Raw genomic sequence first — 13,905 nt, 5'->3', positions numbered from 1 at the left:
TTTCGAGATCGTGATCCACAAACAGAATTGTATCGTCGGCATATTGAAGGATAGATAAACCACCATCAACCAGATGTGGAATCACACCCTCAATCTGACCATCAGACTTGGCTCTCTCTATAAGTATAGTCAGCATACCCGCTACAATGTTGAACAACATTGGTGATAACGGATCCCCTTGGCGTAACCCTTTTCGAGTTTGGAAATAGTGGCCAGTGTCATCATTAATCCTGATCGCCACACTACCTCCATACACGAAATTATTTATTAGAGCGCGCCATTCAGGAGAAAAACCTTTCATCCTGAGCGTCTGCGGTAAGAAAGACCACTTGACCTTGTCATAAGCATTTTCAAAGTCTAATTTCAGAATAACACCATTTAATTTCTTAGTATGCATCTCATGTACCGTCTCATGTAAAACCGCCACTCCATCGAGGATATTTCTTTCTTGCATGAAAGCGGTCATTAGCCGGTCAAATGATGATGGTAGATGTGGCTTCAACGATGATTATGCACACTCCGGTGGAAACACAAGATCGCTCACCATACAATATTGTCGTGCCCTTGTTGAAGGTGGTTACTTAAAAAAAATGACGGACATTTGAACTCATCATCACCGGCACGTGTGCACGCATCAACCGATACCATAACATAACGTCGTGCGAAAAAAAAGTTCACAGTCTAGTTAATAACACCTTGCATGATAGCAGACATATGTTTTCCTGGGCTTTTATCTCCGTGTATTATGGATAGTCAACTAATGGAAATTTTTAATTCAAGAATTATCAAATGGTCCAATCAAAAATTGGATATGCTATGGACTCGAGCCATCACGCATGGTTTCATAAAATATGTATTATTTTCTCGATCTAAATCAAGAAGGTTTTCAAAATCGATGAGGTTTGAAGCTATCCATTGTAAATATAGACTAACATCATATGCATGATATTACTTTTTACTATGAGCATCATCGATGTAACTTTGATTTCTTTTTTTACTAACAGATAAAAGCTAGAAAAAATATAACCCTATACAAAAAGATATATTATGAGTCTTGTAAAAAATTACTTTATTTGTTCGAAATTAATAGATGCAACTGATTCCCAAATGAGCAAATGTACATACTAAGGCCATGTACAATGTGGAATAGATTCAATGAAAAATGTGTCAGAATAGGAACCGGTAGCAAGTTTGTTGCTATGTAGTGAACCGGCTGTGGGTCCTACTTTCTATTAAACTACCAGCAGTTTTTTCTCTCTATCCAACCATTCTTCCTCACATACCTGCCAAGGGGCCCACATATGCATGCAAGGAACCGAATCAAATACTTGGTTCGCTTTTGTTGTCAGACTTAAAGAACCGATGCTCTACTATATGATGAACCGCATCATATGCCACTATGATTCGCTTTGGATGCACATAGTACATGGTCTAAAACGTCTAGATACAAATCCGATCAAATCTATGTCAACTAATTTGAAATAGAAGCAGTATAAAACATGAGCGTCAATTGGCTACTCCGATGACCCGGCCACTGTTTGCTTGAGGCGGTGTGAGCTTCTCTCCTGGTTAGGCCATGGGGGCGTATCCGTATTTGGTGGAGTCGGGGCGATATGAGCTCCCAACAAACAAACGTGAGCAGTACGTACTACATAATTGTGGCGTTTACGGATGGGCTGTTACGGATAACCGTGGAACCGTGCCTTTGGATGAAACATGGGTGGTTGCTAAAAACATCCGGGGCACCAATTATCAACTAACAGATCAGTCCTTAAGAAAATTTCCGTAGGAGTGTGTCTGTAGGTGTAGCATTACTGTTTAACAATCTGCAACATTTACATCAAAAAAAAAATCTGAAACATCCTACAACTCGTCAAGCCGACGTCTGGCGGGTTCCATGACCAGCTTTGGACTAGCCAGGCTCTCCAGCCAGACCTCGTCGCGGACGGTTGCGTACGCGTCATCGTTGCGGTGCCACGTCCAGACGGCGCTCGTCTCGTTGACGATCCTCAGTCGCCCATGCCCGAAGCTCGCCTCCTGGAACACCGACAGGTGCGCCGACTTGTGATCCTTGATGAACCTTCAAATAAATTAACAAATCACTTCCAAATATTAGAAAGTGACAAAGGCGCCAACAACATTTCGATGTCAGTGAGGTCGATTGCGTACTTGAGGGCAAGACCTTCCCTGTTGCCGCCGTCGCCAATGGTGATGTACATCGGGCCTCGGCTGTCGGCCTCGTTGCCATAGATCCTCGTCTAATTCAGTTCAACAGCAATTGATCAGCAAAATTGTTAGTATTGTTTTAGTTGATTAGCGGACCAAGAAATATAGGAGCGCCACAAGATGATCAATTCTAGTGTAAAAGTCTTACGAATCGTTCGTAGGCGTGGACGTGTCCGGAGAAGACGACGTCGACGCGGGCCTCGTAGAGGAGCCTCTCCATGGCGGCGCGCATCGCCTCGCCCTCGCCCTGGTGCGCCTGGTTGGTGTTGTACCACGGCGCGTGCAGCAGCACGATCAGCCACGGCGTCCTCCGGCGGTCCACGCCGGCGAGGTCCCGCTCCAGCCACGCGTGCTGCTCCGACCCTTCCTCGAAATCCACGTAGGAACCCAGCATCACGACGTGCGCCGCGCCGCCCGCCGCGTCGAAGGAGTAGTAGAGGTTGGAGCGCGAGCCGCTCTCCTCGTACGGCATGCGCCACCGCGCGTTGTAGGCCACGAAGGGCGCGAACTCCAGCACGGGGAGCGCCTCGACCTCGTGGTTGCCCTCCGTCACCATCCACGGCCGCGCGCTCGCCAGCGGCTGGACGAGCCGCCCGAACGAGTCCCACAGCGGCTGCTGCGTGTCCGCGTACGACAGGTCCCCCGGGAGCAGCAGCATGTCGTAGTCCGCGCCGCTGATGTGCGACAGCGTCGATGCAGTCCACCCCGTCTGCCCGAGGTCGCCGATGACGACGAGCTCGATGGGAAGGGACGCCGGAGGGGTCCGGAGGGTGAACTCGTCGCCGGCCTTGCCGCACCGGTAATGGTAGGTCATGCTGGGCTCGAGAGGGCCGATCGTGACGTGGTGGATCGCGCCGGACTTGTATAAGAAGTAGCGGTACGTCGCGTTGTCGCCCGTCGCCGACGCCGTGTAGTTCCCCCGAGATTTGCCGTACTCCACCACTGACGGCGCCTTCCGGTCGTCGGTGACCCATGAAATCCTCATCTTGTTTGTTCCCACAACTGAAATATGCACCTGATATGGTTGCCAGTTCAAAATGTGAATTGGTGAATATATCGTGAAGATCAAACACAAGTTGCTAAAAAATGCCCAATAATTGCAAGTTTCTAAACCCAAAATGGCATTGAAAATGTTTATGTGCAATTTCACTCTCCAAAGTCGAAACTATGCATACAATCCATGGTCGGACACACAGGGTGGGCCGGGTGGGCCGTGCCCCACCCCAAAATTTCAGACTTTGTTTTACTACCCTAAGTTTCAGATTTTTTTTTATTGAAACTGGGAAAAGTATCACACCCGCACGACGCCAAGAGCTCAGGACACCTTCGACCTTCGTTGACCAGGAAACCCATCGTGTCGTCGACCCCCCTCCTGCAGTCCTCCTGCAGGTCTCGGTCGATCCCTCTCCTCCTCACAGGCTCGCCTCCTTCGCCTTCCTGCCGGTCGGTCGATCCCCTTCATCGCCGGCTAGCGCGCGCTGCCGTTGCTGGCGCTTGGCCGCTCCCCTGCATCTACTAATAATGGCCGTTGGGCCGGCGTCTGGGCAGCTGCCCCCCTTGCCGGCGTAGCTGCTTCGGCTCAGCTGTCCCGTCTGATCCTTACGGTCTCTCCGCTCAAGTGGACTCTAGACTCTGGAGATCCGCTCGAGTTGATTTGAATCTATTTAGAAATGGCAATCCATATCTTATACTCCTTCCGTCTCACGAAACATCTCTAAGATTTATCAAAATTAGGATGTATCTAATACTATTTAGTGTCTTGATACATTCAAACTTAAATAAATTTTCAACATGTTTCATATGATGGAAGGAATATAAAATTTGTTGTTTCTATTATCATTGTCGAATTGATTATGAAAAGGCATGCCGGATAGCCACATTACGGCACTTTTCCGGAAACATGAGGCAAAGAAGATTGCCCCTTCTCCATCACCATTGGTGGTAGATAATGAAGAAATGTTGGCTTTTGTTGATGCTCGTTGATTCCACAAGTCTGGTCCAATTTAATACCGAGAGTGATACCGGAAGCAAAGATGCAACTTCACATTCACCATCACCCAGCAACAATCTCCAAAGTCATATGATGCTCAATTTCTCCCATATGATCCGGGAGAAAGGATTCCTATTTTAACACATAACGCTAACGACCAAGGTGATGTTTGGATAGGCTATATCTTGAAAGGCCCATGACAACCATGTGAACATGGTTTGCCAACAAGAAAAATTAAGGATAAAAATTGACAATTCACTCTGATTTGTTTTTACATGTACCAATGGCTCGAATATAGTATTGCAAAGGATGCTGCTTTTTTGCTTTGTATGTTATTTGTTCAAAGCGAGATCTCATTTAGAAAATTTTATCACAATCAGGGAAGCGCAAAAAAAAAAAAATTGGAGGTGTGCCCACCCTCTAGTTTTTTCCTGCGTCTGCCACTGATACAATCTACTTCATTCCAAAATAATCAAAGCTCAAGTTTTGTCCCATGTCAAACTACTTTAAGTTTGACCAGATTTGTAAAACAATATGTCTACATCTAAAGTAGCCAATTATTTTTATTACATTCATCATAAAATGAATTTTCATATCATATAAATTTGATGTTGTAAATATTGCCACACTTTTCTATGAACTTTATCAAACTTAAATTAGTTTGACGTAGTACAAAACTAAAACTTCAATTATTTTGAAACTAATTGAGTAAATGCATATTCTTTCCTAAAAATGATCTAAATGCATATCTCTGAATTAAAAAATGTAACTGGAAATATTGCTGTTTCAAATTTTATGATTTGTAACTATCCAATGGCACATTTCGAAATAAATAATTATAAACACAAACTAATTGAGTACACACGAAATTTGCAACTAGAATTTTAAACGCAAACTTGCAAAAAATAAATAATTATAGAAATCATAAAAGTGTAGATAGAAAAATAAGCAGTCAAAACTATTGCAACTAAAAAAAGAAAAGACTGCTCGAGTCTGTGTGCAATATCAGTGTCTTGTGTTTAGAGCCCTCTCACAAGATTATGTACAAAACTCGAGCTTAGACAACAAGAAATATTTAAACAAAAGAAAACTAAAATTTATCAAAAACGGTGAGAAAGGGTGAAATATAAATGCACAATTGTGGAAAGTTTGGGGTTGCATACACCAAGAAAGTATCTACGAAAAGACAACCATTTCCCTACCGATCATAGTCAATTTCTTCTGTTTATAGTTGGTACACTTGACATATAGGTGTTTAAGTACTAAAACATCGATGGAATGGGTGTACGAAATGTGTTTTTTTACGGAGAGCAGGAGACTATTGAATACCTCTTCATAACTTGTCCTTTAGCTAAACTACTTTGGTGTACGGTCAATTTCACATTTGATCTTCCATCTCCTACCAATATTACGAATATGTTTGGTAATTGGTTAAATGGAGTTGATAGACAATCTAAGGCATTCATCCGTATTGGGGTGTCTGCCTTATGTTGGTCTATATGGGGGAATGATATTATTTTTAACAAAAAACAATCTTTTCACCTTTTGCAGGTTATCCAAATGGTGGCACATTGTGTTCAGCTGTGGGCTCTGCTGTCACCAGAGGGGCAGCGGGATGCTATGGCTACTGGCTGTACACGGCTCCGGATGGTCGCTCAGGATATCTTGTGGGATGATTGGCGACACACTAGGCGATTGCATTGATGTGTAGTCTTTTTTTTTTTGCTTTGTTTCTTTCGTTGGTTGATTCTTGTATCAATCTTGGGCGATGCTTGAGATGTTCTAAAATTTTGTACTCGTAACTTTTTAATAAAAGGTCGTGTGCATCATCTTGATGCAGAAGCCGGGGTCTTAATCCCCATTTCGAAAAAAAAACTGTCATTCTCTATTAATTTACACCCAGTTGGTGCATAATATGGCATTAAAGCTAGAGATATCTATTGCGTAACCCGAACGCACCATTAGTAAATATAGTTGGCATTCATCGATGCCACATCTAAGACATGGTGGAAACTAGAATCAACGAAGAATGTTAAAGCATTTTACCATACTTCTTCGTCAGTTCAGATCCTGGGTGAAATGATTGGTGCAATCATCAGTTCCATACTTGTGTTGCAGTTATCTTTTAGCAAACTTTTATCCTAGTATCTCACAATTACATTAAGCCTTGCCACGAAATTTGCGATGTCATCGTCTTTGTGTTTATTGTAGGTACAACGGACTGGTATGTAAGGACCCCAAGAATTAACCAAACGAACCATTTAGACATGTGAACGGTTGTGTGCATCGCTATGCAGAGGCTGTGTGTAATGCTTAAAAAAATTTAAGTAATAAAGCGCCTTTTATCGAAAAAGAATTAACCAAACTGTACAAATTAAGCATGCTAGCATCTTTTAAATGTATCACATCGAGAATCAAGGCGTGTTATTTCACGAAACTTTGTAGATTTTGCAATCCTCAGAGCTAACTTGAACCTTAGAAAGAGTAGCTACAGGTAGTCACATTGCTATCCATTGTCTACGTATTAGTTAAACACTGAAGATTATCTGAGTATAAAACCAAAAGGCTAAGCGGATAGAACAGAGTTATATCAAACGAACAGAGCTTGCGGCCACTGAATTATGTCCAGAAAAATTTGTTTGATAAATCATACTCATAAAATCCGCTGGGAACAAAGGCACGTAGTACTATAATATTTATGCTAGAAAATGAAAATAACGAATAGCCCAAAATTAACTGTGCAACAGATGCAAAATGCTTTGCAAACTTGAGAGACTCAGAATCGCCGTTCTTACCTGCTGAGCATGAGCAGCCGGCTTGTCGTGCGCCGTCAATACCAGCGGGCTCGGCGGCGGCCGAACGTACTCGTCAGCGCGCGTGCAGAGGAAGACGAGCGACGTGAGCCCCTGCATGAGCACCCTCCAGGAATGCGCCATGGCACCCACCACCAAGTCCCCGGTGAAGGTTCCGGTGACGCTGCGCCCGAGCGCCGTCTGGTTCATGCACCGGAGAGACCGCTCGTTCGCCGCCGCGAAGAGGATCTTCGCCACGCCGAGGACGCTTCCGACCGGGACGCAGACGGCAATGTGACAACAAATGCGGATCAGAGCGATGACGCGGCGGAACGCGACGCACATGAGCAGTAGCGCGCGGAGGAGAAAGGCGATTGTGTGCTTCTTACGCGTGCCGACGCGAGGGAAGGGGGAGGTCTGCACGGCCGTCGCCATCGCCGGTCTTGGCTTTAAGAAGCACGGGACCTGGTAGGGTACACGTAAACGAGCGCCATTAAGTTAATCAAGTATTAAGAGACGTGAGACGAAGACTTTCTTGTAGTGCGTATTATGTCGCAGGTATCCGGAGGGAGTATATCCTGTTTCTGGAGAGAGATGCCATGGGCGGTTGCCGTACCTGACATGTGCCGTGGGCGGACACGGCGGTTGGGGTCGCCGGAGAGGAGGTGCGCGCTCGTGGTGGTGGTGGCGGTGTGGTGGTGGAAGGGGAGGAAGGGAGGGGATAGGTAGGTTGAGGCTAGCATTGCTGCAAGTTTTTACCGCAGCTTCTCTCTTCTTCATCCTTTCTGCTCTCCTTCGAGCCTCCCTGGCAACAAATGTCACTGTCTGAATGGGAGCTGGAAGCAACACGTCAGCTGCTGAATGGGATGCGTTGGAGGTTGATGGCTTATTATGGGGACCGGGGAATATTACTACGGAGTACTAGATGCCGTTTGATTGAGAGGCTTAAAATCGCATAAAAAGGCAACGCTCAACAGCAGGTGGATTGTGGACATAAAAGTCAGTTTGAGCTATTGCTCAATTCTGCATGCTTTGGGAGATGGTTAATCAATCATCCTGAAGCCTCAAGCAGAGTATGAATTCATTTCGAAGCCAATGGCATGTTCTTGGCTCGATCGGCGTATCAAAAAATGTCCTTTTTCGTCATGGTACTTTCTTGATCAAGAATGGAGCAAGATACGGTTCTGGAAAGATATTTGGTTAGACAGTGCTTGCTTAAACGAACAGTATCCTGCTTTATACAGCCCCGGCCCTATGTATTTTGGTGCCCTTGGGCGACGTAAAAAAAAGGGCCCTTTCAAAACGATATGTAGTATAACTAGATATATATAAACTCTCACTTTGTGCGCATATTACAGTACAAATAATTATAAAATGGCAACAAAATATAAAATGTATTTTGCACTAGTTTCATTACCTCAAATAAAGACCAAATTACCATGAGTACTTTGACAATTATGCTTCAATGCTTCTCCAAAAAGCTTCTCCGCGCATTCCTCGATGCAAAATCATTGACAATTGTTTCAAGATCAATGCTTTCCAAGATATCCTTCTCAATACAACATGTAGCCAAGCCATTCAATCTATCTTGTAACATAGTTGACCTCAAACAATTTTTTAGTAGCTTCAGTTTAGAGAAACTTCTTTCAGCCGAGGCTACGATCACGAGTATAGTCAAGAGGATGCGATATGCAACCGACACATTTGGATAGCAATCAGCAGTTGTAACGAACCGAAGAATCTCAAGCGCCGACAAATCATCCGGCAATGTTACTTGGAGAACCTTTAACTCGAAACAAAATCATCAAGATCAACATCACACGCCTTATTATGAGTAAAAGTTTGTGCAAAAGTAGTGCAATTATTTTGCAGACTACTATCATCCAAGGACTTCAGATTTTTTGAGTTGAATAAGAAACCAAACACCTTTGCAAATGCGTTCAACTGCTCAAACCGATCCTCCAGTGAAGCAATTGCAGCATCAACAACTACAAGAAAGTAATTAACTCTGAAGGATTCAATAGCTGATAGTTGTAATTCTTCCTCATCATCATTGATTTCATCAAATGCCCCTTCCTTTTACTTTGACGTTTTGTACGAAATATTGGTTCTATGCCCATACCTGATGCAATGGCTTTCGCGCTCTCAATACTCTTATCAAACTCATTATCTCCGAAGGTTTTGAAGAATGAAATTACCCCTTCAATGTTCTTGGATCATACATAGATAAAAGAGAATCATCTTGATCATCACCATTAGGATTAGATGAAGGCTGCAAATTTTCTTCCTCCATATTGTCCTCATTAACATTATCATCATCATCTGCAATTACATTCAAAAAAAAAAAATAGTTACTTACTTACTTACATTTGGAAAACGTGATGCTAGTTTATTTAAGGACTGGCTAGTTAGTTACTTACTATTATTTGAGGACTGTTCATGGACCTCAATATCTCCATCTGTATTATCCTCATCAGCTTGTCCCAGATCAGATATTGGCCTCTGATTATTGTTGTTGACATCAACATTACTTTTAAGCTCGGAAAATACTTATTGAAATCGCCTCTTTGCGATTCCCTAATCTTTTCATCTTGCTTTCTCTTCCTTTTTTTCGCAGCACCAGACAATTGTTTTGGTGGCATTGTAACACCTATAGTGATGAATGAATTTAACTCAAATTAAAACCCTAAAAATAGTTCTAGATTACAAGAAAAAATTAGCCGGGAATCAGTTGAGGACTTACAAAAAGGCTGGACGGGCACGGTGGCCGGGCGAGCCGAACGCAAGGAGGGAAGACTGGAAGATCGGCCGGCGCAGCCCCTGCCTGGATCGGCCGGCGAGGACTGGCGACTGGCGAGGCGAGGGCGCGAGGCGATAGTGCGATACGCACGCGGACGCCGCGACTCTTCGGGCGATACGTGCGCAGGGGCCAGGGGCTGATCGGGCGATTCGAGGAGGAGCGGACAGAGTAACTTCACGTATTTCGTTTTTGGGCATGCTGACCTTTTTTTTTCCAGCCCATATAGCATAGAAAAAAAACCTCCATCTTGGGCCCCCCAGGCCTGGGCCCTTGGCGATCGCCCAACCCTGCCAAGGGTCAGGGCCGGCCCTGGCTTTATATAGTATTGTTCGTCGCAAAGGTGATACCATTACCACAGTAATGGCTACTCACCTCCGAATGTGACGTTCAGACGGGTTTTGCTTGGACAAAGGCTATTGGCATGGAATTCACTACTTCAACGGCTTGGAGATATTCACCTATCACCTGAACCGGATGAATTTAGATGGAATCTTCATGTAGATGGCACCTTCTCGATCAAATCAGTATACAATGCGATCCTTCATTCTGATTTACCAGTTGATAATAATAAGAAAATTTGGAAGATGAAGATACCATTAAAAATAAAAAAAATTGGATGGTATCTTCGTCGAGGAGTTATTCTCACCAAAGACAATCTCGTTAAGCGGAATTGGCATGAAAGTACACGGTGTGTTTTCTATCATCATGATCAAACCATTAAAAACCTTTTTTCAGTGCCAATTTAAGAGATCTATATGGTCAGTCATCCAAGTAGCATCTTCCCTGTATCCTCCGACTAGTGTGGCTAATGTTTTTGGCAATTAGCTTCATGGTATCGATTCAAGGTTCAAGTTGCTTCTTAGGGTGGGGGTGCTAGCAGTTATCTGTGCGCATTGGCTAAGTAGAAATGACAAGATTTTTAATAATAAGAATTGTTCTTTGTTGCAGGTCATCTACAGATGTACATGTATTCTCCGTTTGTGGTTACCTCTTCAGCGAGTGGAGAACCGAGACCTATTTGCGGAGGTCTGTACACGGTTGGAGGCTACGGCGAGGAATAATTTTTCCCTACATGGGTGGCAGCATAGTCTACGGATTGAAGCCCCACCTATACCATAGGCGTCATATGATTCATCGCTTCGATATGTATTTCGCCTAGTTTTTTTTCTATCTTTTGATTTGAGACAACAAAACGGCTGTGTGCATCCTTTTTTTTTTTTGAAACTTCAGCTTATATTAAATAGAACCACGCACAGAGTTACAATCTCTATTGATCAGACCAACCACACACGGCGGGGCTGAAGTAGAGAACACAGGCTCATATACAGAACGCCCTAGTTTAGCTAACTCGTGTGCAACTAAATTGTTTGCATGATCAACCTTAGCGGTTACAAAACCTGGTAAGAAACTAAGAAGGTCCTTCATATCACGAATCAAGCCAGATATAGCAGACTTGTCTTGCATCTGAGCTTGTAGAGCACCGATAACTGCAGCACAATCATTCTCTATATGCACAGGTCTGTCACAAACAGGCAGGATGGCTTTAATACTCTGAATACCGGCCACAGCTTCTGCTACCTCCGCAGATGGACAATGATCAATACGACCCCAGGCTGCCAGCAAGATTTTGCCAACTTCGTCCCTTAGGATTGCCCCCCATGAGCCTGTGTTTGTGTCTTCTGAAAAACCCGCATCAAAATTTAGCTTACACCAACCTTGGGCTGGAAAAGTCCAGGTGATAGAAGAGGTGTTCTTTTTATCACTGCTAGTATCACTCGGGCAATACAGAGGTTTCTTCCCTTTGAGATCGATAACTTCTTCAATCTCTCTAGTATCATCTGTGGACGCTAAATAAGATTGGAGAAAGACAGACGATTGCGCAATCGAACAGTTACCATCGCCAAAAATGACGTTATTTCGTAGGTGCCAGGTTCTCCACAAGAGAAACAAGAGTTTTGCCCGCATTCTAGCATCTACTTGGCTGAGAAGAACAATGGCCCAGTCATCCCCTGTGAACCTTAGGTTGCTGTCGGGAGGAAGGTCCCATTCTTCTCGCATTTTCTGCCTCAGTGCCCTTGCTTTTGTACAGACAATCATAGCATGGAAACTTGTTTCAGCTTCAGTACCACAGATTGAGCATGTGGGTAAGATATCCATTTTCCTCCTGCATCTATGCACTTGAACTCCCAGTGTATTTGTTGCTAGTTTCCAACCAAAGACCCTGACCTTGGGTGGCACTTTGGCCTTCCAAATCAGCCGCCAGAGGTCACGTTCGCCAGCCTGTTTAGTGCTCATGCCTTCCCCGTGGTTGTTGTCCCGTAGGTCCAGGGCAAGCCTGTAAGCGCTCTTTACAGTGAAGATGCCATGCTTTTCATAGTTCCATGTAATGTAGTCATCACCCGATGCCTTTGGTAGCTTAATTTGGAGGATATGGTCTGCATCGGCGGGATGGAAGATGGATTTAACTAACTGCTTCTTCCACGTCTTTGTATCTTGATTGATTAAATCTGATACCAATCTTCTTCTTGAACCTGAGACATTTCCAATTACTTTCAGGTTCCCTCGTGGCACCCAGTTGTCTCGCCAAATTCTGACTTTTTCTCCTGTGTTAATTCGCCAAATTACCCCTTTCTTGAGAAGATCCAACCCGTGAGTAATGCCCTGCCAGCAAGGTGAAGTATTTTTAATGAACACCGTATCTAGTAAATCTCCCACCGGGAAATATTTCGCTTTCAACAGTCGGGCACAAAGGCTTTCAGGATATTCTATAAGCCGCCAAGCCTGTTTTGCGAGTAGAGCTTGGTTAAACAACCGGAGGTCTCGAAATCCCATGCCTCGTTTGCACTTGGGCTTAGTCATGTTGTCCCACGCCATCCAATGAACACTTTTCCGGTCTTCTTCATCCCCCCACCAGAAATTCCTTAATATTTGTGAGAGTTCATCGCATAGCCCAGCCGGGAACTTAAAAACACTCATGGCGTGAGTTGGTATTGCTTGCGCCACAGATTTCACCAAAGTTTCTTTCGCCGCACCAGACATATATTTTTCTGACCAGTCCGAACATTTCTTTTGCATTCTCTCTTTAGTTGGCTGAAATTTGTCGTGTTTCATCCTACCTTCTGGGACTGGGAGACTGATGACCCACAAGTATAGGGGATCGCAACAGTCTTCGAGGGAAGTAAAACCCAATTTATTGATTCGACACAAGGGGAGACAAAGAACACTTGGAAGCCTTAACAGCGGAGTTGTCAATTCAGCCGCACCTGGAAACAGACTTGCTCGCAAGGGTTTATCAAGAGTAACAGCTTTATAGCAGATAGCGATAGTGAAATAACAGCAGCAGAGTAACAAAGACAGCAGTAGTGATTTTAGTAAACATCAGGATTAAAATACTGTAGGCACGGGGACGGATAACGGGCGTTGCATGGATGCGAGAAACTCATGTAACAATCATAGCAGGGCATTTGCAGATAATAATAAAACGGTGTCCAAGTACAAAGCAATCAATAGGCATGTGTTCCATATATAGTCGTGCGTGCTCGCAATGAGAAACTTGCACAACATCTTTTGTCCTACCAGCCGGTGGCAGCCGGGCCTCAAGGGAAACTACTCGGATATTAAGGTACTCCTTTTAATAGAGTACCGGAGCAAAGCATTAACACTCCGTGAACACATGTGATCCTCACATCACTACCATTCCCTCCGGTTGTCCCGATTTCGTCACTTCGGGGCCATCGGTTCCGGACAGACGACATGTGTATACAACTTGCGGGTAAGATCAATAAACAATGAATATCTTGATGAAGCAATAACATGTTCAGATCTGAGATCATGGCACTCGGGCCCTAGTGACAAGCATTAAGCATAACAAGTTGCAACAATATCATCAAAGTACCAATTACGGACACTAGGCACTATGCCCTAACAATCTTATGCTATTACATGACCAATCTCATCCAATCCCTACCATCCCCTTCGGCCTACAGCGGGGGAATTACTCACACATGGATGGGGGAAACATGGCTGGTTGATGTAGAGGCGTTGGCGGTGATGGCGGTGATGATCTCCTCCAATTCCCCGTCCCGGCGGAGTGTCAG

At 44.3% G+C, this 13,905-nt stretch overlaps 1 protein-coding gene across 1 annotated transcript; it reads right to left on the bottom strand.

Annotated features, from left to right (window-relative positions):
* Window positions 1–1,758: 1,758 nt before the first annotated feature.
* On the bottom strand, window positions 1,759–7,757 carry LOC124654244 (purple acid phosphatase 22-like). The gene is made up of 5 exons (XM_047193260.1): window positions 7,625–7,757; window positions 7,012–7,473; window positions 2,375–3,241; window positions 2,170–2,258; window positions 1,759–2,080 (listed from the first exon to the last, which is right to left on the bottom strand). The coding sequence occupies exons 2-5, from the start codon at window positions 7,441–7,443 to the stop codon at window positions 1,864–1,866; spliced, it is 1,605 nt and encodes a 534-aa protein (XP_047049216.1). The 5' UTR covers window positions 7,444–7,473; window positions 7,625–7,757; the 3' UTR covers window positions 1,759–1,863.
* Between the last annotated feature and the right edge of the window lie 6,148 nt (window positions 7,758–13,905).

Source organism: Lolium rigidum, chromosome 5 (assembly GCF_022539505.1).
Source record: "Lolium rigidum isolate FL_2022 chromosome 5, APGP_CSIRO_Lrig_0.1, whole genome shotgun sequence".
NCBI lineage: Eukaryota > Viridiplantae > Streptophyta > Magnoliopsida > Poales > Poaceae > Lolium > Lolium rigidum.
The sequence above is the reverse complement of the archived record's forward strand: the minus strand, read 5'-3'. Positions and strand labels throughout refer to the sequence as shown.

Bases quoted from the DNA above. Each gene is read 5' to 3' on its own strand.
- LOC124654244 (XM_047193260.1), bottom strand. From the start codon at position 7,443: ATGGCGACGGCCGTGCAGACCTCCCCCTTCCCTCGCGTCGGCACGCGT. The intron at 3,242-7,011 runs GTAAGAACGGCG...CAACCATATCAG, and splicing joins CGGCTGCTCATGCTCAGCAG to GTGCATATTTCAGTTGTGGG. The intron at 2,081-2,169 runs GTACGCAATCGA...ATTTATTTGAAG, and splicing joins AGGGAAGGTCTTGCCCTCAA to GTTCATCAAGGATCACAAGT.